The 27478-nt window shown below is 41.1% G+C and overlaps 2 protein-coding genes across 7 annotated transcripts in view; one reads left to right on the top strand and one right to left on the bottom strand.

Moving 5' to 3' along the window:
* GPALPP1 (GPALPP motifs containing 1) overlaps positions 1–1778 on the bottom strand; it is a 49636-nt gene extending 47858 nt beyond the window's left edge. For 4 of the 6 annotated variants that reach the window (XR_639747.3, XM_009191881.2, XM_009191879.2 and 1 more), the window contains exon 1: positions 1571–1778. Coding sequence is in view for 3 of the 6 variants with exons in the window: in XM_009191881.2 (XP_009190145.2) it covers positions 1571–1658 (88 nt within the window). In the remaining 3 variants the exon portion in view is untranslated. The remainder of the gene's footprint in view (positions 1–1570) is intronic. The other 2 variants (XM_021929601.2, XM_017951219.3) reach the window with 2 other exon arrangements.
* Positions 1779–1816: 38 nt separating this feature from the next.
* Positions 1817–27478, top strand: part of NUFIP1 (nuclear FMR1 interacting protein 1) — a 51694-nt gene continuing 26032 nt past the window's right edge. Inside the window, 7 exon segments of the mRNA XM_031655840.1 lie at positions 1817–2289; positions 8607–8689; positions 9981–9993; positions 9996–10078; positions 10852–10914; positions 11543–11619; positions 25721–25813. Coding sequence (XP_031511700.1) covers positions 1878–2289; positions 8607–8689; positions 9981–9993; positions 9996–10078; positions 10852–10914; positions 11543–11619; positions 25721–25813 — 824 coding nt within the window. The 5' untranslated portion in view covers positions 1817–1877.

The following is a 27478-nucleotide window of genomic DNA, read 5'->3' as shown; positions in this document are numbered from 1 at the left end:
TTATAGGTGCATGCCACCACGCCCAGCTATTTCTAGTAGAGATGGGGTTTCACCATGTTGGCCAGGCTGGTCTCGAACTCCTAACCTCATGATCCGCCCACCTCAGCCTCCCAAAGCGCTGGATCACAGGCGTGAGCCACTGCGCCTGGCCTTATTTTATTTTTTTTAAAGCTATCTCCTACAGGAAGGAACGCATAATTTTTTATTTTTACTTTCTTTTTTTTTTTTTTTGAGACTCTCGTTCGGTCGCCCAGGCTGGAGTGCAGTGGCGCTCTTGGCTCACTGCAACCTCCGCCTCCTAGGTTCAAGCGATTCTCCTGCCTCAGCCTCCCGAGTAGCTGGGATTACAGGCGCCTGCCACCACGTCTGGCTAATTTTTGTACTTTTAGTAGAGGTGGGGTTTCACCACGTTGGCCAGTCTGGTCTCGAACTCCTGAGTTCAAGTGATCCGCCCGCCTTGGCCTCCCAAAGTGCTGAGATTACAGGCTTGTGCCACCTCGCCCGGCTGGAAAGCATAATTTTCAAAATGGTTATAACAGAAATTAGATTGGAAAGGGGCCTGTAGTAGAAACATGACCTCCGGGTAGACCAGGAAGAAAAATTAGATTCAGAAATGGCAGGGCTACTCTTTCAGCTTTACTCTTCTCCAACTGGGTTGTCGGTGCTAGTCCACAAATGTGAATAAACATTAAAGCAGATAGGTATGCATGGCGGAATCTGAGAAGCATTCGTTTCGTATATACAAAGTGCCTGTTGCGTGTTCAGGTAGAAGACCATAGTGCAATGGTGGAGACAGATTATGTCGACAAATTATTCAAATATAGTGTACCAAATATGCAATGTAATTAGGAAAAAACCCGAGGGCAAAAAGAAAGGCGTGACAATGCTTTGGGGAATTTGAAAAGGTTTTATTGGTATGACATTTAAGTTGGGCCTTGAAGGATAGGGAGATGTTTGTCAGTTATGTTTAGAAATGTAACCAGAGGAAGCCCAGAAGCCTAGAGCGTTAAGGAACTGCGCAGCAACTCAGGCTGGATTGAGTACTGGGCTGATGTGTCAGGTGCAATAACAGAATGAGAGGCAAGGAAAGCAGGTCGGGGGCTGGAGAGAACAGGATCTGCAAGGTTCCTGTAAATCAGAAGGCAATGTGGCACAGAGGTTAGGAGAAACGCTTCCTTCTAAGTCGCGCTCCATCACTTGCTAGCAGTATGATCTACGCTGGCATGGGCTTGGGCGTACCCATTTGCAACATGGGAAAATAGTCTTTTCCTTATACGGCTTAAATGACTGAATGGGTATCAGTCAGTTAGGGCAGCGTGCAGCTCTTATTAAGCGCTAAATGAGAATGTATTATCATCACGAAGCCAAATCACGCAAAAGCTCGGTTTCTAGGAGGGTCCCCCAGCCTCCTCCCCACTGCTACCGTTAGGGAAAAAAAGTTCTCTCGGGTCGGGCCGCGCCCACTCCCCACTCCTCAGCCCTCCTAGGCCTCCGACTTTCTTCAGCGAGCAGGGCCGGCCCAGGGAGGGGGTAGATGGGCCTGGTGGGCAGCGGAGACGCAGCCGCTTACCAGGGCTCGGGTCCCGCTCTTCGTCCTCCGCTGTTCCGCGGGCCTTGAAGCCGGGCGGCAGGGCCGGTCCGATTAGGTCTCTTGCCATCCGCGGTGGCTGACACTGGTCACAGATACGAGTCTATCCACGAACGTCAAAACTACCCAAATGGAATCCCGCGATCAGCAGCAAAGAATGGAAGGCTTCCCGACGCCGACCAATGACGTAAGGCCTGTGGTTGGCTGAGCGGCGTAGTTCACCGTAAAGGAAGTGACGCCTAATGCTTGCTCCACAGTCGCGTGCTAGACTCCGGACCCGGCAGGTGGTATGGCTGAGCCGGCTAGTGATTTCGTGACTCCAACCGGGTGGCGTGCGTCTCCCGAGCTGACTCCCACGTTAGGGCCGCTGAGCGACACTGCCCCGCCACGGGACAGCTGGGTGTTCTGGGCAATGCTGCCGCCGCCGCCACCACCGCTTACGTCCTCGCTTCCCGCGGCCGGGTCAAAGCCTTCCTCTGAGTCGCAGCCCCCCATGGAGGCCCAGTCTCTTCCTGGGGCGCCGCCCCCCTTCGACGCCCAGATTCTTCCCGGGGCGCAACCCCCTTTCGACGCCCAGTCCCCTCTTGATTCTCAACCTCAACCCAACGGCCAACCTTGGAATTTCCACGCTTCGACATCATGGTATTGGAGACAGTCTTCTGATAGGTTTCCTCGGCATCAGAAGTCCTTCAACCCTCCAGGTAGGCTATTTTTCCACGTGGGTCAACCCCTTTACCTTTTTTCACCGTTCTTTCCTCTCCCCTTTCTCCGTTTCCTACTCCACTCTGCCTTGCCTCTGCACTCTTGGAGTCTGGTCATTAGTATCTCAAAATATATCTGATTGGAATGTTTTCCTGTTGCCTGTTAATTCCATTTAGCAGTTGTTTATTGAATTCCAACTATGTACCAGAATGTAGGTATATAGCAGTGAGCAGAACATACAAAAAATATTACGGAGCTTAATATTAATATCTCTCTTGTGTAGGAAGACAGACAATAAACAAAATAAAATATTGTGCATTAGAAGGTTAAGAGTGCAGTGGAGAGAGATAAAACAAAGAAGAATGGTAAGTAGTGCAGGGTTTTCTTTTTTTTCTTTTCTTTTCTTTTTTGGAGACAGAGTGCCTCTGTCGCCCGGGGTGGAGTGAAGAGTAGCGCGATCTACTTCACTCCAGCCTATGCAATCTGCAGAGAGGCTCACTGCAACCTCTGCCGGGTTCAAGCAATTCTCGTGCGTCAAACTCCCGAGTAGCTGGGACTACAGGCCCGCGCCACCACGCCTGGCTAATTTTTTGTATTTTTAGTAGAGATGGGGTTGCGCCGTGTTGGCCAGGCCTGTCTCGAACTCTTGAGCTCAGGCAGCCGCCCGTTTCGGCCTCCCAGAGTGCTGGGATTACAGGCGTGAACCACCGTGCCCGGCCGGGTAGTGCAGTTTTAAATATCATTGTTAGTCATAAGAAAGGTGACATATGAGCGAAGACTTCAGGGAGGTGAGGGATCACAGCCATGCATACATCTGGGAGAATAGGGGTATAGGCAGAAGGAACTGCAAGTGCAAAGGCCTTGAGGCTTAGAAGCTATACATCAAAATGGGAACCAGCGTGGCTACAGAGGACTGAGTCTGGAGTATAATTGTAGAAGATGGGGGAAGAGGGTAAGACCTGGTATGTCTTTGTAGATCGTGGGACTTTGACTTTTACTGTTGTGAGGTGGGTAGTACAGGGGATTGACATGATCTGATTTACTTAAGAGGATTAATGTATCTGTTGGTGGGAACTGACTGAAAGGGAAACCGGTTAGGAAGCTATTGTAATTACTTGTCTAAATGAGAGACACTGGAGACTTGGACCGAGGTGAAGCCCAAAGGATGGTGAGAAGTAGTTGGATTCTAGATCTAGGGATACCTTGGAGCTCTTGTGGGTTCAGTTACAGACCACTGCAGTAAAGCAAGTCACACAATTTTTTTTTTTTTTTTTTTGGTTTTCCAGTGCATGTAAAAGTTATGTTTTCCTGCAGATCATATGGGGCAAAAAAGTTATTTTTACATTATACCACAGTCTATTAAGTGTGCAATACCATTATGTCTCAAAAAACAACTTACATACCTTGATTAAAAAATACTTTAGGCTGAGCAGGGTAACTCACACCTATAATCTCGGCACTTTATTTATTTCTGTTTTTAAATTTGTTGAGACAGAGTCTCTGTTGCTCAGGCTGGAGTGCAATGGCGCGATCTTGGCTCACTGCAACCTCCACCTCCAAGGTTCAAGTGATTCTCCTGCCTCAGCCTCCCGAGTAGCTGTTATTACAGGTGTCCGCCACCAAGCCTGGCTAATTTTTGTATTTTTAGTAGAGACAAAGTTTCACCATGTTGGCCAGGCTGATCTCAAACTCCTGACCTCAAGCGATCCGCCCTCCTTGGCCTCTGAAAGTGCTGGGATTACAAGCGTGAGCCACTGCACCTAGCCTAATCTCAGCACTTTGAGAGGCAGAGACAAGAGGATTGCTTGAGCCCAGGAGTTTGAGACCTGCCTGGGCAACAAAGTGAGACCCCCGTCTCTACAAAAAAAATAAAATTAACCAGGCATAGTGGCATGCCTGTGGTCCCAGGTGCATGGGAGGCTGAGGCAGGAGGATTCCTTGAGCCCAGGAAGTCGAGGCTACTTTATCAACTGAGTTTGTATAATATTATAAATCCTTTGTTGTCATTTCAACAGTGTTCACCAGGAGTAGATTCCTCTCAAAAAAGCACTTTCTTTCCTCATCCATAAGAAGCCACTCCTCATCCATTAAAGTTTTACCACGAGATTGCAGCAAATCAGTCACATCTTGTGGCTTTACTTTTTTTTTTTTTTTTTTTTTGAGACAGTCTTGTTCTGTCGCCCAGGCTGGAGTGCAGTGGCGAGATCTGGCTCACTGCAAGCTCTGCCTCCTGGGTTCATGTCATTCTCCTGCCTCAGCCTCCCAAGTCGCTGGGACTACAGGCGCTGGCCCCCATGCCTGGCTAATTTTTTGTATTTTTATTGGAGGTGGGGTTTCACCGTGTTAGCCAGGATGGTCTCAATCGCCTGACCTTGCGATCCACCCGCCTAGGCCTCCCAGAGTGTTGGGATTATAGGCGTGAGCCACTGTGCCCGGCCCCTCCACTTCTAATTCTAGTTCTCTTGCTGTTTCTACTGCATCTGAAGTGACTTCCTCCACTGAAGTCTTGAACTCCTCAAAATCATCTATGAGGGTTGGAATTTCTTCTTTCAAACTCCTGTTAATGTTGATCTTTTGACCTCCTTCCATAAATCATGAATGTTCTTAATGGTGTCTTGAATAGTGAATCGAAACCTCCTTTCTAGGTTTTTAATCTACTTTGCTCAGATCCATTGGAGGAATCACTATCTATGAATCACTATGAATTTCTTTCAAGAACTTTTCAGCCAGGCACAGTGGCTCACAACTGTGATCCTAGCACTTCAGGAGGCCAGAACAGGAGGATCCCTTGAGCCCAGGAGGTTGAGGTTGCAATGAGCTTTGACTGCACCTTTACATTCCAGCCTGGCTAACAGAGTGAGACCCTTTCTCAGTAGTTGCATTCACAACTTGGCTAGCTGTTTGGCACAAGAGGCCTGGCTTTTAGCTTGTATCAGCTTTCAACATGTCTTCCTCACTAAGCTTAATCATTTCTGGCTTTTGATTTAAAATGAGAGACACGTGACTTCCTTTTGCTTGAACACTTAGAGGCCATGATGGGGTTATTAATTGGCCTACTTTTGAATATTGTGTCTCAGAGGATAGGGAGTCCTGAGGAGAGGGAGAGGAGAAGCACTGGTTGGTGGAGCAGTTAGAACATACACAGCATTTATAAAGTTCACCATCTTATATGGCCATGATTCATGGTGTCTCAAAACAATTACACTAGTAGCATCAAAGTATAACAGATGTAATAAAAATGACAAAGTTTGAAATATTTTGAGAATCATCAAAATGTGACACAGAGACAGCACATTGTTGTTGGAAAAATGGTGCCGATAGACCTGCTTGATGTAGGGTTGCCACAGACCCTTAGCTTGCAAAATCTCAGTAAAACGAAGTGCAGTGAAACAAGGTATACTTTTATACCTTAAAGGTGCGGACAGCATGATTTACTGAAACATAGGGTATATGGGATGCAAGATAAAGAGGAGAGAAGGGTAATTTAAAGCTTTTTGCCAAGTAATTGAAAGGGTGGAGTTGCTACTAACTGAGATAGGTAAGAATGTAGATGGAGCAGATTTGGAAGGAAGTCCAGGAATTGAAATTGGAATATATTTGTGTCAGGTAGAGATTCTGAATAGGCTTTTAGCTATTAGTCTGTACTTTCAGGGGAGATTTGTGGCTGGAGCTATAAATTTGGGTGTTGACACCATATAGATCATATGTCAAGCTACAAGATTGTTCACTTAAAACCTTTCTCCAACTTTGCATAAAATTCAATTCTGCATTAAACTGAATCCAAACAATTAGTGTTTTATTTATTATTTTATTTAATTTATTTATTTTTTTAAATAGAGTCTCTCTCTGTCACCCAGGCTGGACCAGTGGCACCATCTCAGCTCACTGCAACCTCCACCTCCTGGGTTCAAGGGATCCTTCTGCCTCAGCCTCCTGAGTAGCTGGGACTACAGGCATGCACTACCACGCCTGGCTAATTTTTGTATTTTTAGTAGAGACTGGGTTTCACCATATTGGCCAGGCTGGTCTCGAGCTGCTGACTGCAAGTGATCTGCCTGCCTTGGCCTCCCAAAGCACTGGGAATACAGGAATGAGCCACCCCGCCTGGCCCAGACAGTTAGTGTTTATTGTATGGCAGATGATGGAAATATGGACTTGGCTAAGTCAGATGAGATATGTTCATAAGTATGAACCAAAATACAATGTGACTGATGATAGAGGCATGTAATAGCTGATTTCAGAATGTAGAGGAAATTGGGAAAAGCTTTTGGAAGAAGTGTCTTAGGAGATGTATAGAATTTGGGAAGAGATGTTTCTTAGGTAGAGAAGGAGGTGTCAATACAAGGCAAGTTCTGGAGATTGCAGGGTTCTGGTGTGAGTGAAGCAGAGTATGGAAAAGGTATGGGGGAAGAGTAGGGTAAGAAAGTAAATTAGAATCTCATGGAAGGTCTCTAGGAAGCTGTCTTAGTCCCTATTGTGCTACCATGACAGAGTATGACCTGTTGGGTAATATATAATGAACAGAAATTTATTTGGCTGATAGTTTTGGAGGTTAAGTCCAAGATCAAGTGGCTCTTGAGGACCTTGCTGCATTGTAACATCAAGGAAGGCATCACATGATGAGAGAGAATGAGAGAAGGTCAAACTCATCCTTTATTATTATTACTTTTTGAGATAGAGTCTTGTTCTGTCGCCCAGGCTGGAGTGCAATGGCACATATACGGTTCACTGCAGCCTCGACCTGCTGGGCTCAAGTGTTTCTCCCATCTCAGCCTCACAAGTAGCTGGGACTACAGGCACACACCACCAAGCCTGGCTAATTTTTGTATTTTTTGTAGAGACAGAGTCTCGCCAGGCTACTCAGGTTGATCTCGAACTCTTGAGCTCAAGTGATCCGCCCACCTTGGCCTCCCAAAGTGTTGGAATTATAAGCGTGAGCCATCATGCCAGCCCCTCCCCCCACTTTTTTTTTTTTTTTTAAGAGACAAGGGGCCGGGTACAGTGGCTCACGCCTGTAATCCCAGCACTTTGGGAAGCCAAGACACGTGGATCACTTGAGGTCAGGAGTTCGAGACCAGTGTGGCCAACATGGTGAAACCCTGTCTCTACTAAAAAATACAATAATTACCCAGGCGTGGTGGCACATGCCTGCATTCCCAGCTACTCGGGAGGCTGAGGCCAGAGAATCGCTTGAACCTGGGAAGCGGAGGTTGCAGTGAGCCAAGATTGTGCCACCGCACTCTAGGCTGGGCAACAAGAGCAAAACTCCATCTCCCCCCGCCGACCAAAAAATGAATAAATAAATAAGAGACAGGGTCAGCTGGGCGTGGTGGCTTATGCCTATAGTCCCAGGACTTTGGGAGGCTGAGGCAGGCAGATCGGTTGAGGCCAGGAGTGTGAGATCAGCCTGGGCAATGTAGTGAGACCCCATCTCTATAAAAAGAATAATTTTTTAAAAAGAGACAGAAACAAGGTCTTGTGCTGTTGCCCAGGCTGGAGTGTAGTGGCATGATCATGGCTTACTGCAGCCTCAAAGTCCTCAGCTCAAGTGATCCTCCCACCTCAGCCTCCACTGCAGCTAGGACTACAGGTGTGTGCCATCATGCCAAGCTAATTTTTAAATTTTTTTGTAGAAATGGGGTCATGCGAGGTTACCTAGGCTGGTCCTGAAGTCCTGGCCTTGTGCAATCCTCCTGCCTCAGCTTCCCAAAGTGCTAGGATTATAGGCATGAGCCACCATGCCTGGCCCATATGCAGATTTTTGAGTCAAGTTGTGACAGGATTGGAGAAATTTTTTTTTTTTTTTTTTTGTGTCAGTATGCAAGGTTTGTTGGAAGAGGGGGCTTAGGAACTGGAAGACAATCTACGAGTAATCTGGTGGAAGATCAGAATTTCTGACTTGGGGCATGGTAATAAGAATAGAAAAGTACAGTGGGATTTGAGAGGAGATATATTTCACAAGGTTCTGTTTTCCTGATGTGAAATTGATGCTGAAGGAGCTGTGTTGGGGATTTTACTGGTTACATTTCTGATATTTGAAATAACCGAAGGAATTTCATCAGGTTAGGTTGTCCATTTCTGAACTTTGACGCCTAAAGCATCTGTGGACATATCACACCAGTCTTTGTTTGAAAAATAGTCATTTGGTAGACTAATCTTAATCTTTGTTATTTTGTTTGAACTACTATTCCTCCTAGAAGGGTAGTTTAGCAGTGTTTTTACTGAAATATTTGTAACATACTATAGTAGATAAAATTTAATTATAATTTAAATAATTATATTGTTTCAAACGTTTATGGATCTCTTTTTTTTTTAGTTAAACATTCTTATTATCCACGAAAGTATGATGCAAAATTCACAGACTTCAGCTTACCTCCCAGTAAAAAACAGAAAAAAAAGGTATTTGAAAGATGTTCTTGAATTTGACCCCTTGGTCCCTATGTTACTGTTTTATATCTTGCATTTCTGTCATAACTATCTTCAGTGTTTTGCTTCCATTATTGACACAGTGGAGCCTTGCTATAAAAAGGAATTTTATGGTTAAACATGAATATAGCAAATTAGGATTCAAAAATAATATTTACCTAAATTTTTTTTTCTTTTCTGTGGTTTTAAAAATAGCTATATATTTGGTACTTTCATTTTATTTATTTATTTATTTTTTTGAGATGGAGTTTCACTCTGTCAGCCCAGGCTGGGAGTGTAGTGGGCTCACGATCTTCCAGCTCACTGCAACCTCCATCCTGGGTTCATTCACAATTCTCCTGCCTCAGCCTCCCAGAGTAGGTGGGACTGCAGGCGCACACCACTACACCTGGCTAATTTTTGTAGTTTTAGTAGAATGGGGTTTCACTATGTTGGCCAGGCTGGTCTTGAACTCCTGACCTCAAGTGATCCACCTGCCTCTGCCTCCCAAAGTGCTGGGATTACAGGCATGAGCCAACAAGCCTGGCCATATAGTTGATATTTGAACAACGCAACAGTTAGGGGGGTGCAGTCAAAAGTTTGTGTATAACTTTTGACTCCTCTAAAACTTAACTACTGATTGCCTACTGTTGACTGGAAGTCTTACCAATAACATAAATAGTTAGTTAATATATAAATAGAATGGTGTCCACATATATTTTATACTTTCCTAACATACTTAACTATTTCTTTTTTCTTTTTTTTTTTTTTGATATTTCTAAGCCTATGTGGTTTATCTGTTTTTCCAAATTGTCACAAATCTCCAAAAAAATTTTTGCAATATATTTATTGAAAAAAATCCTTTTATAAGTGGACCCTTGCAGTTCAAACCTGTGTTGTTCAAGGGTCAGCGGTAGTTATTTTTTTCTAAAAGATGAGCTGCTGTTTTTATTCTATTTTCAGGTCATTTCAACATATTCTGTACTGAGTCTTAATTAGATAACCAATTTGCAACTGCTCATAATTTATATTAGCACTATTTGGATTTAAAAAGTTTAAAATTAATACTTTTCTGGATTTTTTGCTAATACGTTTTGGTAAAAAGTAGAAAATAAAGAAAGAAACAGAATAATCTCTTCATTGGAAATATACTCACAAGTTTCTCCCACATGAAAGGGTTATTGGAAACATCAAAATATATTATTACTAGAACAATAGTTATGTTTTTATTGTTGATTAGAGATTTTTCACCAAAAGCCTAATTCCTCTCTGTTTTTGTTTGCAGAAAAGAAAGGATCCAGTTTTCACTTTTTTTGTGATACCTGTGATCGTGGTTTTAAAAATCAAGAAAAGTATGACAAACACATGTCTGAACATACAAAAGTAGGTTTTCTTAGTTGTCCTGAAACTGATGTAGCAAAGTGGCCTTCTTCTATATGTATATTTGGTAGAAATTCCAAGCTTGTTTTCCTTTAAAGTTTATAGTTTCCATAGAAATATAGTTTGATGACTTGACAGATGGGGGCAGTGACCCTGGGGTTTGAAAGTGGGGATCCCACTGCTTCAGGGAGGAGGTAAGGTGGTAGCAAAGAAGGGAGCTCTGGCAGCTTTTTGTATTTGTGTACCTCTACTGCTTGGGAAGAGGCTGTCGTCCCCTCCAGTTACCTTGTGCATCTTGATGAGTTCTTTCCCCTTTAAGTCTGCCCTTGAACCATACTGTGTAATGTGGCCGTGCCTGTCACCCTCAAAGGCTGGTCCACACCTTGTCAAGTACTTTCTAGAAAACTTTAACCAAAATGTTTTAAAGGTTAAAAAGGAAGCCTTTGGTTTGGAAAGGTTCTTTTTCTGCTTTTGGGAATGCCCCTCAACTTTAGGAGTCAACATTTCACAGGTTTACCGATGTATGCCTTCACTCAAGTGGAGAAGTAAATAAGATACATTATTGTGCCGTGTACTCTGAGAGTGTCATTCCTTTGCCTAAAGGCAGCCCTGTTTTGGAATCATTTTTGTTTTACTACTGACATAAGTATGCAGAGATAATACCATGTAGATGGGATAACTATGTAATACAGCCAGAATATGTCTGTGTATGTATAGTGGGGTAAATGTAATATGGAAACATTTATTAGTGTTTTTTTTTTTTTTAACTCTTATAGTGCCCTGAAGTAGATTGCTCTTTTACTGCACACGAGAAGATTGTCCAGTTCCATTGGAGAAATGTAAGTTCTGTTTTTTTATCCTATTTTTAAATACATGCTCTTTTTATTTTATTGATCTGTTATCTTCACAACTGTTCATTTATATACCTAATAATAAGTAACATTCATGGAATACTTTGTAAGGATTTTGACATCATTTATTCAAGTTTTTCCTCACAAATAACTGTGGTTGTTTATATTGGCCCCATTTAAAATATTTTAAAAAATGAATTGCCCAAGGCCTGAGAACCGATTCTTGGACCTCAGTTTTTTGACTCCAAATTGTATACTGCTTTACTACACCATGCTGCTACAGATTGTCACGTCTACTCATATCTTTAGTGACCTCTCTCGGTTTTGGTTGGTAAGTCATTCATTTGGGTGTTTAATGTGGTTTGAGAGAATGGGTGACATATCTACTTTGTAATCAAAATTATGTTACCCCTTTTCCCTCTATTAATAGCACTAATTAAATACATGATAGATTCTTCTTCCTTTAAAGAAAAAGTTATAGTACAGATAGATACAACCTCCTTACTTAGTTTTAAAATTGTATCCAACATAAGTTTACTTGTAGAAACAAAGTCTCCAAATTAGTCAAAAGCATATGATATTTCCTCCTGATGTTCAGCAGGCTTTTTCCCCCTAGATGCATGCTCCTGGCATGAAGAAGATCAAGTTGGACACTCCAGAGGAAATTGCACGGTGGAGGGAAGAAAGAAGGAAGTGAGTAGAGTTCAAAACTGGTGAAATAGCTATTTTACTGTGGCAAGGCTTATTAATATAGTTAAATTCATTGAATTCCCTTAGAATGTTGGAACTAGGGAACAGGACCATAAGGCATATTATGTAAGACTATTATTGAATGTAGTTTTAGGAAGACCTAATAAGAACTCTTCATTTAAGTAGCAAATGTGTCATAATGGGACTGTATGTTGCTCTTTGAGGGGGGCTACTACATGTCACCTGTTAGATGTTCAGTGGTTGAGGCAATCATGGGTGGGTACTCTTACCAAAAAGTGTATTATACAGAAGTGTATTATCACAGAACAGTACATCTGGTACATCACCACATATGTCAGTGGATTTAAACCAAAACCCTTAAGGTGAGCCAAGTACAAATGTAACCTGTTGCTCACAAGAGTTTGAAGTATCTTTCTTGATCTTTAAGGATAGTTCTTGTTTTCATCCCAGGCTTACCTCTAAATAAGATATACAGGTGCTAAGGCTAAGATATACAGGTGCTTTTCCTTAACAATGAGAAGATCAGGAATTCATTCCTGTAATTAAAGAAATTTGAGCATCGCCATGTAACTTGTGGTTTTACACTTACTAAGGAAGAAAGTTTAGTTGATGTCTAGCTGTAATATACTTGAAATTCCACTAGGGCCCTGTTATACTGCCTTCTCAGAAAAGACTAGAACGCTTCTTCCTGAAGCGGAAAACTATGCAGAACTACTCTAATGATCAGTTGCACTTTTAAAGTCAACTGCTCTTTTCCTGGAATTAAAAAACAAAGAGAGCCTGGGATGAAAACAAGAAGAACTATCCTTAAAGGTCAAGAAAGATACTTCAAACTCTTGTGAACAGCAGGTTACATTTGTACTTGGCTCATCTTAGTTTAAGATTCAGTTTAAATACACTGACATGGGTGGTGATGTGCCAGATGTACTCTTCTGTGAAAAAGTTAGATGCTGCCCTTTACAGCTTTAGAGGTAATTGTGAGGGAGACCAGCAGAAGCATGAAGATTCAGAACTAACTGAGAATAAATATAATTCAACAAACGTGTATCAGGTATTAATACTATGTGCAAAGGAAAGAGTTGGATGAGGGTGAAGGGACAATTAGAAATCAATTTTTTTTTGAGACAGAGTCTCACTCTGTCACTCAGGCTGGAGTGCAGTGGCGCAATCTCGGCTCACTGCAACCTCCACCTCCTGAGTTCAAGTGATTCTCCTGCCTCAGCCTCCCAAGTAGCTGGGATTACAGGTGTGCGCCACCACACCTGACTAAGTTTTGTATTTTTAGTAGAGACAGGGTTTTGCCATGTTGGCCAGGCTGGTCTCGAACTTCTGACCTCAAGTGATCCACCTGTCTTGGCCTTCCAAAGTGCTGGGATTATAGGCGTGAGCCACCATGCCCAGCCGAGGAATTCAATTTTTAAACAAGTCGGGTCTAGCCAGTCAACAGGGACTTGGTGGACATAACGTAGCATTTCAAGAGCATCTGTGGCTAACAAATGAAGGAATCTAGGCCACCTGGAGTAGAGTATATTAGAATGCCTTTTTCCTTTGATCTCTTTGGCAAAATCTTATTTATCTTGTAGGCCTGTTTTAAAGGTTGCCTGATTTACCACTCTCTTCTTACTCTTCACTTCCTCTATGTCAGTGCTACCAGAGTGCCAGTCTATAACAAAAGAGCTTGTACCAGAATGTAAATCAGTATATTACTTCCTTTATTGATAAGAAAAAATGAAAAAATGTCAGCTGAACTAAATATCATGCTTAGTGACATAGTTGATTTCTACTCTGGTGTGTGTGGATTGGCTGGTTGCCAGTCCCTGAAATACACTACCCTAAAGCATTAGTTACTACCTCCTTTGCAAATACATAGCTTATTTATACAACCATAGTACATTTGTCACATTACATTATAGTTGGCCCTGCTCTTATACATCTTTGATTCTGCTGTGCTTTGCACAGTGCCTAGAATTTAGTATGTGAGAAATACATATTTGTTGACTGAAGTACTGTTAAATAGTGTAGAGTGGGAATACTTAACCGTGGCAGTGATAAGGGAGCCTTAGCCAATTGCAAGGTCAAACTTAGAAGTTGAAGGAGTTTGGACCATGCTGTGGTTTGAATGTGTTCCCCAAAAGTTCATTTGTTGGAAACTTGGTCCCCAGTGTGGCAGTGTTGAGAGGTGGGACCTTTGGGAGGTAATTGGATCGTGAAGGTAGAACCCTCATAAATGGATTAATTCATTCATGGATTGGTGGATTAATGGATTAAAGAATTCATGAATTATCAAGGGAGTGGGCTTATTATCATCAGAGTGAGTCAATTATAAAGATCAGTTTGCCTGTCTCCTGTGAACCCCCTTGCCATGTGATGCCCTCTGCTGCCTTGGGACTCTACAGAGTCTCCACCCAGCCACCAAAACTGTAAGAAATAAATTTTTTTCTTTGTAAATTATCCAATCTCACATATTCAGTTATAGCAACATAAAATGGACGGAGACCATGAAGTAGTTTGACTTAGGAATTTTGAAGCACGGGATCTGAAGCTCCTTGCCTTCTGTAGGTAGCTTCTTTGCAGATACAAGTTTTTCTCCTCATGACATCACTCCCCAAGTAGCTGGGCTTTTTTTTTAATGTTTTGTTTGTTCTCCTTGTTTCTTTTCTATCTGTTGATTGTTTCTTCTTCCTTCTCTTGTTCTTCTTCTTCTTTTTCTTCTTCCTCCTCCTCGTCCTCTTCCTCCTCTTCCTCCTCATCCTCTTCCTCCTCCTTATCTTCCTCCTCCTCTTCCTCCTCTTCCTCCTCCTCCTCTTCCTCCTCCTCCTCCTCTTCTTCCTCCTCTTCCGCCTCCTTTCTTCTCCTCTTTCCGTCTTCTTCTTTCATTTTTTGCATAGAGCAGTAATCAAACAAGAGGTTAACTCCACTTCCTTTCTGACATGTATATTATAAAGAGCTGCTGCTGAATGTATGAAAGATTGTATCCTGCTAGATGGGATGGAAATGGCCTAACTGCTAAGACACTAGGTTTTTTCCCCCTGCTACTTAGCCTTGACTTTGATCAGTTAGAGGTTGGTTCAACTCATTGGTGTCAGTCCCTTTTATAAATGTTTAATTCTCTTGAGGGGAATGGTAGCAGTTACTAGTCAGCACTGATTGTAAAACAACTCGAAAGTTATCTGACTAAACTTACATTTCTGAGGCTTTGAGTTTACTGAAGGGTATAGGAAAAGTCTGAAGTGACTTCTCGATTTGCCAACTTTGGTTCTTCTATCTTGTGCTTGTATAAATTAAATCATTTAAACTGGGAAATGTGGAACCACTATTAAATTAATGGTAACCAACTTTACTCTTTCTACTTTGTCTATAGCACTTTCATTCTCCCATGACCCTCTACTATTCCCTCCCTCAGCATATAAGAGGAAGGGGACTTCTGTAATCCCAGCACTTTGGGAGGCCGAGGCGGTTGGATCACAAGGTCAGGAGATCGAGACCATCCTGGCTAACACGGTGAAACTCCATCTCTACTAAAAATACAAAAAAGTTAGCCAGGCGTGGTGGCATGCACCTGTAGTCCCAGCTACTCGGGAGGCTGAGGCAGGAGAATGGCGTGAACTCGGGAGGCGGAACTTGCAATGAGCTGAGATCGTGCCACTGCACTCCAGCCTGGGCGACAGAGTGAGACTCTGTCTCAAAACAAAAAAAAGAGGAAGGGGATTTCATCTAGTCTGGAAGATTAGGGTGTTTCATGACAAAGGGAGGGGTAGCTGAACTCAGAGCTAACTAGGAAAAGATAAGGGGAGGCAGGGATTAGTAGTCAGACAGAGGTTAGCATGTTCAAGGAACTGTGAGTATAGGTAAGAAAAAAGGATGGCAATTGTGGGGGTGGAGAGAACGAGGTGGATGTAGAACATTTGGGAGGTGAAAATGGACAGTGGGGATTAAATGATTATGAGGTTGAAGAGGAGAGAGGTTTTAGGAGACTTCCAGGTTTCTGGGCTGAGCACCTCTGTGAAAGGTGGTTCCTCTTACTGAGGCAGGGAACACTGGAAGAGGATGGGGTTTGGAGGTACTGGTTTGGACATTGTTGAGTCTGAGGAGATCCTGAGGCATCTATTTGAAGATGTTGAGTAGGCACTGGGACTTGGACCAGACTAGACTGGAGATAGTTTTCTGAGTCATGAAACTGTGAATATGGAAGAGATTCCCCACAGAGACAGGGTAGAGTGGAAAGAGAAGGTAGCCTAATATTGAACCTTGAGCCCTTCCAACATAAAGGTTTAATAAAGAATAAAATCCAACAAGCCTGCTGAGTGGGAACCAGAGAGGTCGAAGAAAACTTCCTCTGGAAGCCAGCGGAGGGGAGAATTTTGAGAAGGAAGATATGGTTAGCAGTGCAGATTGCGATGGAAAGGTCAAATAAAACGAGAACAGAAAGTGACTGATGTTGTGACATACACAGGGCCTCCTTGATGAGGGTTCCAGGTGATTCCTCCTTGGCCCTTCTCCTTTGAGCTCTGTGCCATCTGTCTTCAATTCTCATACCCTCCCCAGGGATTGATTGCCTTTGTCACTCGCCCTTGGCATGTTAGATGCTGCAGTGGAATTGTATATATTTTGAATTCATTCAACACCTTTTCACTTTGAGATTTCTAACCGCCAAGCCTGGGCAATCAAGTGATACCCTGTATCTACAAAAATAAAAAATTAGCCAGGCGTAGTGGTCTGCACCTGTAGTCCAAGGCACTCAGGAGACTGAGGCAGGAAGATCCCTTGAGCCCAGGAGTTTGAAGTTGCAGTGGGCAACTCACGCCACTGCGCTGCAGCTTGGGTAATAGAGCGAGACCTTGTCTCAAACAAAACAAAACAAAACAAAATAAATTTCCAGTGCCCTTCACCTTCATGCAGTTTCAGCCACTTACTTTACATCCTAGATTCTAAAGTTGGACGTACTCCTCTTTCCATCTGTCCAGCTCACTGTCACCTCTACCAGGCTTGGAATAGTTGAGGCTTCCCATCCTCTTTACCTTGTTTTTCTGTCATATTCCTTCTTCCTTCACTTCCCTACCCAGCCTAGCTCACTTCAGCTGCTCCTATCAATATCTCAGCTTCCTTCTTCCTTTGTCCTCCATTGCACTCATCTGGTAAAATCCCAGCTCTGGCTCAGTTGCTACATCCTATTCAAGAAAACCCACACAATTGAAATGTAGTCTGCAAGTGAACACTTGGCAGTGCTATCTGACTTAAGAAGTTGGCTTGACCAAAGAGAAATTTAGGGTATTTTCTTTGTGTTTTGTTGTTTTGTGGTGCAAAATTAGATGTTCAATATGCATATGTTTCTTAGTTATATGGATGACTGTGTAGTGTAAAATTTAAAAGTTTCCTAAACTGATTTTATTTTTAATCAACTAAAATGCCCATGAGAATAAAACTCCGTGGAACTAGCAACCAGAATCCTATAATGTGGGCTTAACTTGTCTTTTCTGGTTATTTCCACATTATTTGCTTATAGGGGCTTTTTGTCTCAGCCATACTTGTTATTTATCATATCTCATACAGGGTTTGTGAACTCTTGCCCTTTTAGTTTTGTTCATGGTGCTGCTTCTGGAAGATCGTACCTTCTCCATCTTTTCTTTTTTTTTTTTTTGAGACGGAGTCGCCCAGGTTGGAGTGCAGTGTCACAATCTCGGCTCACTGCAAGCTCTGCCTCCTGGGTCCACGTCATTCTCCTGCCTCAGCCTCCTGAGTAGCTGGAGCTACAGGCGCCTGCCACCACGCCCAGCTAATTTTTTTTTTGTATTTTTAGTAGACATGGGGTTTCACCATGTTAAGCCAGGATAGTCTCAATCTCCTGACCTTGTGATTGGCCCGCCTCGGCCTCCCAAAGTGCTGGGGTTGCAGGTGTGAGCCACTGCGCCTGGCCTTACCTGCTCCATCTTTAAAGTTCTGCTCATTGCTCTTAGCTCATCTGAAATCCATCCACTTTTGGGGATATTTTTTCTCATCTGCCTAGAGAAATGTCTTGCCCTTCTTTGAATATGGTACCTTCTTTCTGCCTCTTTAGCACAGATATACTTTATTATGACCCTGTTGGTGAACTTCTTTGTATATGTGTCTTTTATTCTTGAATTAAGTGTGAGCTCTGAAATGTAAGAACCAACTTTTACCTGGCTGTTTCTATCCCATAGTGCCACAGTTATAGGGAAGGCTTGTAAATGTTATTGTGTGTAAATGGGGCTTGAAGATATTTTTATTATGGGTATAATTCTGTTTTGGTACACACAAGTAAGTGGTTGGAGAAATCTTACTGAGACTTGTATTTATAAGTAATGTTTGAGCTGTACCTTTGTTGTTTTTAGAGAAATTGGGCAGAAATGTGTTGATATGATTAATAATTATGCTTGGAAATTATAGTGTAACTAATAGTACTTAAACTGCTGTGGTTTTGAACATTAAATTCTCACTACATAGGGTAGACCATCACTGAGACAAACCAAATTGATCCGTATTTTAAAGTATTAATGACTTTTCCCTACGTGAGTGTGAACTATGCCCCCTTGTGGTTTTGTGCAACAAATGTTTAAAGGAAAAATTTTCCACTGGCTAGAGAAACTTGAGGAATATTAATATTTGAAGATGAAAACTAGCTTAGGCAGCATGTATTTATATAAAGTTCCTGTAGAAGACTAGTTTGATTTTCTAATGTTAGCAAGAAATCTCAGCAACCTTTCAATAAATGTTAATAGACATTTTGCTTATCTTTGAATAACTTCTTGACAGTGGTTTAGTTTGAAAATTAGAGGTGAACATTCAGTATTTGAAAGGACAGAGATTTTGCTATATGTGGCTGAGTTCACCAAAAACAGACACAAGTAACCTCTTGCCTTTAGGATTCTCACTGTACTATGAAATGAATAAATATACATTAGGTGGCCATAAGACCACAGGTAACTGAAGCATTAATTTTAGCTATGTAGGGATAATCCTGACTGGTCAAGGGATATTTGAGTTTTTGGAGGGGAGGGCCATCAATTTGTTTTTCAAGACTTCCTATAAGAAGTGATGTGTCTCCCTCCCCCAATTTATTTTAATGGATATTATACATATAGTGAAATTCACCCTTTTTAGTGGATAGTTCTAACAAATATATACTGTCATGTAAATACCACCAGAATCATGATATAGAACAGTGTTTCTTCACCTGGAAAAATTGCCTTATGCCCTGATGGCAGCCTCCCCTCCACCCACTGGCAACCACTGGTTAATTTTTTGTTCTTATATTCATACTTCTGCAGAAACATCACATAAATGGAATCATATAGTATGTGGCCTTTATAGTCTGACTCACTTATTCTTAGTCTGCATTTGAGAGTTATCCATGTTGTTCCTTGTAGCAGTTGTTTGTTTTTTATTGCTGAGTATTACTCTTTTCCATTGCGTGGATGCATCACAGTTTGTTTATCCATTCCCAGTTGAGTGTTGTTTCCAGTAGTTAGCCTTTATGTAAAGTCTTCATAAACACTCATGTGTAGGTTTTTGTTTTGAATATAGGGTTTTATTTGGCTTGGATAAATATCCAGGAGTGGGATTGGTTAGTCATATGGTAAGCATATGTTTAACTTTATGAGGAACTGCCAAACTGTTTAGGAGGATAGTTTTAAATCAAGATATGCCTATTTGAGCATGGAAAGTATTCAGATAAAAGGAGATGGTAGGGTGCAGTGGTGCTTGCGTCAGCTAGTCATGCTCTAGGAAATGGAATGGCAACCTTACTACCATGGCTTAGTGCAAAGAGGTGTCGTTTTCCCAAGGTTAAAAAAAAAAAAAAATCAGGGCTGCTGTTGCTGCATGACAGTACCATGGACGTAGGCGGTCTCTTGTTGCACCGGAGTAGGTGGCTCTCCTCTTGCCTGTCACCAGAATGTTCTTGCATATGCAAATATTAAGCCACAGAATAGGCAGAAAGAAGAGAAAAAGGCAAAAGGTATATGTAGCCTTGTTTCCCCCCTTTTCATTGGGAAAACAGTAGCTTTGTTTTTAGTTCCAACCAGGAGATACTTATATGGATCTCATTGGCTAGAAGTGGGTTGCTTGACTACCTTCAGTGGGAGTGGAGTTGATGGGATGCCCCAAAACAAAATTGCTAAGGAATGGGGGAGAATAGGCTATTAGCAGTGTTTGCTTTAATTCTTAGGGGCACAGTGGAATTTCAAAACTGTAGGTGAGTTTTGGAAGCAGCTCTATCCTTCTGAATAAAGGATTGGCTTGAGCAAGTGTTTGATAGGCTTGCTGGTGATTCTTTTTATGTAGGACAGGTGGGGGCAGAGGGGATAGAGTCTAGCTCTGGTTTCCAGAGGTATGCTATGACAGCAGGCAGAAGTGCCTTGGAAGAGGAATGGGCAAAATCTGTTGGCAATAAGTGAGGTTATAGGTTTGTGAAATTTAGAGGTGTTTAAAGAGAATGAGGAAATGGGGTGAAGATGACAGTTTTGGAAGAAGTTTATTTGTACCTGTGGTGTTGCTTTGTTAGTAAGTGCTCTGAAAATTCTTTGGGCACTGGCTGAGTTCATCTGAGGTTCTTCCATATTTTGTTTCTCAGGTTATTGCTCTTTAACGTATTCTGAAGTTTATGTTATATATGTTTTTTCTATATGTGTATTTTATTGGAGGATATGGGAAATACTGCTCTTCTATTGGTATGCTTGATAGATTTCTCAAAAATACACAAATACTATCCCCACTAGCAGTTTTTTAAAGACCTATTATGGGCCGGGCGCGGTGACTCACACCTGTAATCTCAGTACTTTGGGAGGCCGAGGTGGGCAGATCACTTGAGGTCAGGAGTTCGAGACCAGCCTGGCCAACATGGCAAAACCCTATCTCTACTAAAAATACAAAAATTAGCCGGGCATCGTGGCATGTGCCTGTAATCCCAGATACTTGGGAGGCTGAGGCAGGAGAATTGCTTGAACCCGGGGGGCGGAGGTTGCAGTGAGCCAAGATCGTGCCACTGTACTCCAACCTGGGCAACAGAGTGAGACTGTCTCAATAAAAAAACAACAAACAGCAGGGAGGGGAGAGGGATGGCATTGGGAATTATAAATGACGAGTTGATGAGTGCTGACAAGTTGATGGGTGCAGCATACCAACATGGCACAAGTATACATATGTAACAAACCTGCACGTTGTGCACATACATATACCCTAGAACTTAAGGTATAATTAAAAAACAACAACAAATAAACGAACAAAAAAAAAACCTGTTACGAAAATATACTTACTTTCTACATTCCTGTCATTCTCAATTTTTAAAAAATATTAAACTCCTAAAAAGAGTAAGCTCCACATTGGTATGGCAGAATAGTCCTTATTTCATGAATTTAGTCTTTCTGCGAGAGCTACATTCTTTCTGATGAAGCCACTATATTCTTTTGACATGCAGGAAAAAAAAGGTCTTTATGTAACTGCTGTGTTAGGAAAAGCTTGTGAAAGAGTTCACAGAGTAAGAATTTTAAAGCCTAAAGAAAACTCTGAAGGTTTGCTTGGCATGTGGCTTCTTTATCTTTAACAAAAGTACATCTTTGTCTTTATTTCTTCATCTCTGTATTTTTCAGGTTAGTCAGACTCAGAGGTATCTAGTGTATTTAATTTGGTAACTTTTAAGGCTTTCCACCAAAAAAAGTGATTCTTTCTTAATTCCTGACCTGTGTGGTACCAGTGCTATATGATTTGGCTTTAGGGAAAATGAGTGGTAGAGGTTTGTTTCCAAAACCTAGCTTTTATTGTAGAAAACAGTGGAACATTTTTCACAGCAGACTGGGAGTCCACTAGGTGGAGTAGTTTTACAATTTATTTCAACGCTTACTGTGACTCTGAGGAAATCCTTTTGTTTCCCTGGTTCATGCAGAATTCCAGCACAGGAGATCTGCTCCTAAAGAATGCTACATCTTTTTGATGTTCAGAAGGAAATAAAAGTACAGTAGTGTAGCTTGTGTGGAAGCAGTTGTGGTTCAATGAGAGTGGGAAGAGTAACTATATTTTATAGAACAGGCAGAGGGGAAAAGCCAATAAATGGGTCGTAATTTGAGCATAGGAAAAAAAATTGGAGAGAATAATGTGACCAGAATGATCTGTGCTAAGATAATGGTTAGCACGGTTTGCCCATGTGTTGGCTCTGTAGTGCTTAAAGATTGTCACTGGAGGCATAAGGTATAGGCAATGGGGAAGGTGAAGAAGAGGTAAAAAATGAAAGAGAGAGAAGAGAGGAAGGAAAAAAGCATAATTTCAGGGCCATTTCCTCTTAGTGAACTGGGGAAAGATAGAAGTATAGGGAGAAAATGATTTTAGTAGATAAAAATATAGAGAAACCAACTGTGAAAATTTCCCTTGTCATGGTCTTTATAACTTCATGTTATCCATTCTCTAACAGGAGATATTGGACTAAGCTTTACATATATGTAACTGCAATGTAAGACATAATTTATATTTTTTCAATAGTCTTTGGATTTGTTATTTCTTGTACTTTAGGAACCTGAACTCCTTCATCAGAGCTCCTTTGTTTCCTTATTCATTTATCTCAGCTTCATGTTGGTGGAGTGTGGCTTCCTACTGTTGTTTATGTGTGTAACTAGGTCTTGTGTGTCTGATTTTTCTCTTTTGGGATAATTTGCTTTCTAGCAACCTTTTTTCCCCTAGTTTTAAATATCTGTATTCTGTGTAAATAAGAATTAATAAATTTTGGAAGAGCGTATTTAATTTGGTAACTTTTAAGGCTTTCCACTAATAACCTGCTTTCCCCTACCTCCCCAAAAAAGCCACCAAAAAAAGCGATTCTTTCTTAATTCCTGACCTATGCAGTACTAATGCTGTATGATTTGGCTTTAGGGAAAATGATTTCAGCACCAAGAAAAATAAAATCTTACAACTTTTTAAAACTCTAATCTTACTTTTAGGAACATGATACTTAATTTTAGGAATACAAGTTTTCTTACCTTTAGGAACATGATACTGCAGTCTGCCAGAAAGAGAAAATTTGCTATTTTAGAAGGCTTCCATCAAAGGAGTTTCTACACATCACATCTTTGATGTTTCATTTAGGGAATTCTTTCTTATGTCTTACCTAAAATCCACTTGCTATAACACGTTTAAATTCTTTACTATTGAAAAGCAGTTACCTAGCATCTGCTCTCTGGTACATGGTACACTGTAGTGCCTAATTTTATCATGTAACATATAGCCCAGCATGGTAAGAGTCTGCAATACTCTGCAAAAATGTTGAAGAAACTTAAGTAATAAGAAGTAAATTTAAAAGTTGTGGAGGGTGTTGAGTAGCTGTGAGTTATGTGTCTCGCCACTGTGAGGCCTGTGAAAGTCATCACTGTTTTTCTCATTTCTACATCTGCATATTCTCTTCAGTTTGAGAACTACTGGACCATCCTCTCTGTAAAACTGTTTTTGTTGTCACTTCTCATCTTCTTTTAAAGGCTGCAAATATTCCTTTCATCTTTCTTTGGAGGTTTTATTTTTCATCCTATTAATCATCCTTGAGTCTCTTCTGAATCTCTTCCAAGTCTTTTTTTTTTTTTCCCCTCGGCGTTCCTTTAGTTTGGAAGTACAGAACTGGAAACAGTACCCTGAGAGTATCTGACTGCTTTTGAGTATCCTGGAGGAAGACTTCACACTCGTACAAGTGCCAGAGTCTACTTCATATAACCTTAGATTATGTTTACTTTCTAAAAATGTAGTCATATATTGCTGACTGACTGTCAGATTTTTATCTCCTATGACCTTGATCGTTTCCTTTTATGTTTATTTATAGTTTGTACATTCATCATCTTTTTTTATTGAGTCTATTTTTCTTGTCTGGATATATATTGCTTCACACTGTCCTCGTTGAAATTCATTGCATTTTTTTCTGATTACTAAACTACTTACCCAATGTCATTTCCATTCCTGTCTTTCAGTATGCCCCACCCATAGGCTTTATATATTGTCTGTGCTATTCAAGTCAGTAATGAAATTATTAAAAATAGTAAGGTAGAGAAGTGTCCTAGAAGCAATGGCAGAAAACATTTGTTGATGTTTCTCAAAACTTACTCTGATCAGCAGCCAGACTGAGTAGTAGAGAGCTGTTCCCCTCCTTCTGTGTTTTTGATACTCCTGGAATCTATTGCCCTCACCCTGAAAGTTTGGTGTCTGCATCTCCACACAGCTCTGTAGAGAAACAAAGCAATTAATCTTGCACACTTCTGTCAGATTTCATCTTAATCACTGCCTTGTATGTATCTCTCCCTGTTCATAACTTTCTGTGGCTCTCTATCAGCTGCTGAATTAAATATAAACTTTCTAGTTTGGTATTCAAGGCATATTTTGGCCTGAGTCTTCCTTTCCAGTCTGATTGCCTATAACTGTGTTTCCTACCGTATTAATTACTTGTCATTCTCCAGATATCTCTTTCACTTTTTCTTTTTTTTTGAGACAGAATCTTGCTCTGTCACCCAGGCTGGAGTGTAGTAGCGTGATCTCAGCTCACTGCAACCTCCGCCTCCTGGGTTCAAGCAATTCTCTTGTCTCAGCCTCCTGAGTAGCTAGGATTATAGGCATCTGCCACCATGCCCAGCTAATTTTTTGTGTTTTTAGTAGGGATGGGGTTTCACCATGTTGGCGAGGCTGGTCTCGAACTCCTGACCTCAAGTGACCCACCTACCTCGGCCTCCCAAAGTGCTGGGATTACAGGCATGAGCCACCACGCCCAGCCTCTTTCACTTTCTGAAGTCTTGGTTTGTTTGCATTGTTTGGCCCGTTTAGCACACACTCATTTCTGTTACCATTTAAGACCAATTTCTTTCATTTCTTTTCTTTATGGATTTTTCCAATTAGATACAGTCTTTCCGTTCCACACCATCCCCTGCACAAATCTTTATACCCTTTGGGGTACTTTTGTCTTATGTTATCGCTATTTGTGTGTTTTTCTTATCGTCCTGGTGGACTATATATTTTTTATTTTATTTATTTATTTATTTATTTATTTATTTATTTATTTATTTAATGGGAGGGAGTCTTGCTCTGTCACCCAGGCTGGAGTGCAGTGGCACAATCTCTGCTCACTGTAACCTCCACCTCCTGGGTTCAAGTGATTCTCCTGCCTCAGCCTCACGAGTAGCTGGGATTACAGGCGCCCGTCACCACACCTGGCTAATTTTTGTATTTTAGTAGAGATGATGTTTCACTATGTAGGTCAAGCTGGTCTCAAACTCCTGACCTCAAATGATCTGCCCACCTCAGCCTCCCAAAATGCTGGGATTACAGGCGTGAGCCCCCATGCCTGGCCTGTATATTTTTTGAGAACTGTCTCCTCTTCATCTTGGTAATTTCGATATACCTAGCATGTATTTGCATAAGAAATTGAATAGACTTGGCCAGGCATGGTGGCTCATGCCTGTAATCCCAGCATTTGGGGAGGCTGAGGTGGGTGAATCACCTGAGGTCAGAAGTTCAAGACCAGCCTGGCCAACGTGGTGAGACCCTGTCTTTACAAAAAAATACAAAAATTAGCTGGGCGTGATGGCAGGTGACTGTAATCCCAGCTTCTTGGGAGGCTGAGGCAGGAGAATTGCTTGAACCCGGGAGGCTGAGGTTGCAGTGAGCTGAGATTGTGCCATTGCACTCCAACCTGGGTGACAGAGCGAGATTCCGACTCAAAAATAAATAAATAAATAAGAAAGAAATAAAAGGTAGTGACTAGAATAAATTGAATAGACTTAAACTTTTTTTAAAGCAGTATTTATAGGTACATGCCATATAAATGAGTTAGATCAGTTTGAGCACATTGTATGATATATTTGATTTAAATTCCAGTGTACCCTTCTTATCTAGTTGCAGACTGCTAGCAAAGTTTGTGGATCAGCAGCTGGTCCACACTTTGAGTAACACTGTTATAAGTACTTTTTTCCCTCTTAAAAAATTGTAGAAGCAGTTAAAGGTTTATAATTTGCTGTGTTAGTTGTTAAAAATTGCTAAATTCAGCAATTGCTTGATTGCTTAAAGTTGTACTGTAAAAGCCGTATTATAATGAACTTTTATTATTTTCTAGAAACTATCCAACTCTGGCCAATATTGAAAGAAAGAAGAAGTTAAAACTTGAAAAGGAAAAGAGAGGAGCAGTATTGACAACAACACAGTATGGGTAAGTTCCTCATGCTTATGAATAATGAAAAGGAGCACAAATCAAAATCTTAAAATCCTTATGTACTCAGTTCTGAAGTCTTTTATAACTTATTTACTTAAAAAAGATCAATTTATCTTTTTTTTAACACCAACCTGATAATACAAATAGTTATATCTTAAAATAAGGATTACCCTATATTCATATGGTTTTCAAAGGATAATTAATAAGACCTTTCAATCTTTGTCTCCCAGCTAATTAGTTTCCTCCCAGAGGCGATCCATTTTATCCTTCCAGAGATACCTGATGTCTATACAGCCGGTAGATGATAGATACAGTCTTTCCCCTCCTTTTTTTGATACTATATTTGCTTTGTTAGCCATGCAGTATACTTAGAGATTGTCCCACATTAATGTGTAACAAACCTCATTATTTAAGGATGTGGCTGGGCACAGTGGCTCACACCTGCAGTCCCAGAACTTTGGAAGGCTAAGGAGGGAGGATCACTTAATCCCAGGAGTTCAAGACCAGCCTGGGTAACATAGCAAGACCTCGTCTCTACAAAAATAAAAACAGAAAAATTAGCCGGGCATAGTGGCATGTGCCTGTAGTTCTAGCTAGTTGGGAGGCTGAGGCAGGAGGATCGCTTGAGCCCAGAGGTTGGAGATGGGTGCTGCTGCACTCCAGCCTGAATGACAGATCAAGACCCTGTCTCTTTTAAAAACAAAACAAAACAAAAACAAAAACAGGATGTGTAGGAAGCTTAAGGATGTCCCACAGTGTCGTTTTTTTTAAAAATTAGCTTCTTGTTGATGGACATTTAAGTTCTTACCAACCTTTTGCTAATAAAAAATGTTTCCATATTGCCCTTATACATAACAATATTTTACATATGAGTAAGTATTTCTGAAGATAGATTACTAGAAATTGATTTGCTGAGTCAAAGAGTTATGTGCATCTGTAATATTCACATGTACTACCAAATATCTGTTATGGAGCTGGACCAGTTTACTCTCCCACCAGCAGTGTATGAGCTATCTTCCCCCCGCAACTCCCTCACTTTCATAGAAGTTTTAAGAATTTTTTCCATTTCATTTTTTATTGAAGTACATTATAATATATGAAAAATATAGAAATCTTAAATGCACTTGAGGAATTTTTATACACATATACACATACACCCCTCCCATCCCATACATCCATGTAACCTCCACACAGGTGAATGTACATAACTTCTTCACCTCATGAAGCTCTCTTAAGCCCTCCGCTGTTCAATGCTTCACCACAAAGGTAACCCCTTTTCTGATTTCTGTCATCATAGATTATATTACCTGTTCTGGGAACTATAGATAAATGGAATTATATAGTATGTATTCTTGGGTGTATGAGTTCTATGGCCCAAAATTATTTTGTGAGATTTATCCATGTTGTGTATAGTTGTAAAATGTTTTGTTTTTATTGCTGTATAGAACTTAATTGTGAGAATATATATGTATTCTACTGTTAATGGACATTTGGGTTATATGGGCTAATATAAATAAAGCTACTGTGAACATTCTTTTACCTGTCTTGTTTACATAGGGCTCATTTTCATTGGTCATATAAATATGCTAGGTCATAGGGTATCCACATGTTTAGCTTTAATAGATATGGCCAGTTTTCCGAAGTGGTCGAACCAGTTTAACA

The sequence above is a fragment of the Papio anubis genome, chromosome 15 (assembly GCF_008728515.1).
Source record: "Papio anubis isolate 15944 chromosome 15, Panubis1.0, whole genome shotgun sequence".
NCBI classification, from domain to species: domain Eukaryota; kingdom Metazoa; phylum Chordata; class Mammalia; order Primates; family Cercopithecidae; genus Papio; species Papio anubis.
Note: the sequence above shows the minus strand (reverse complement) of the source record. Positions and strands in the feature narration are given on the sequence as shown.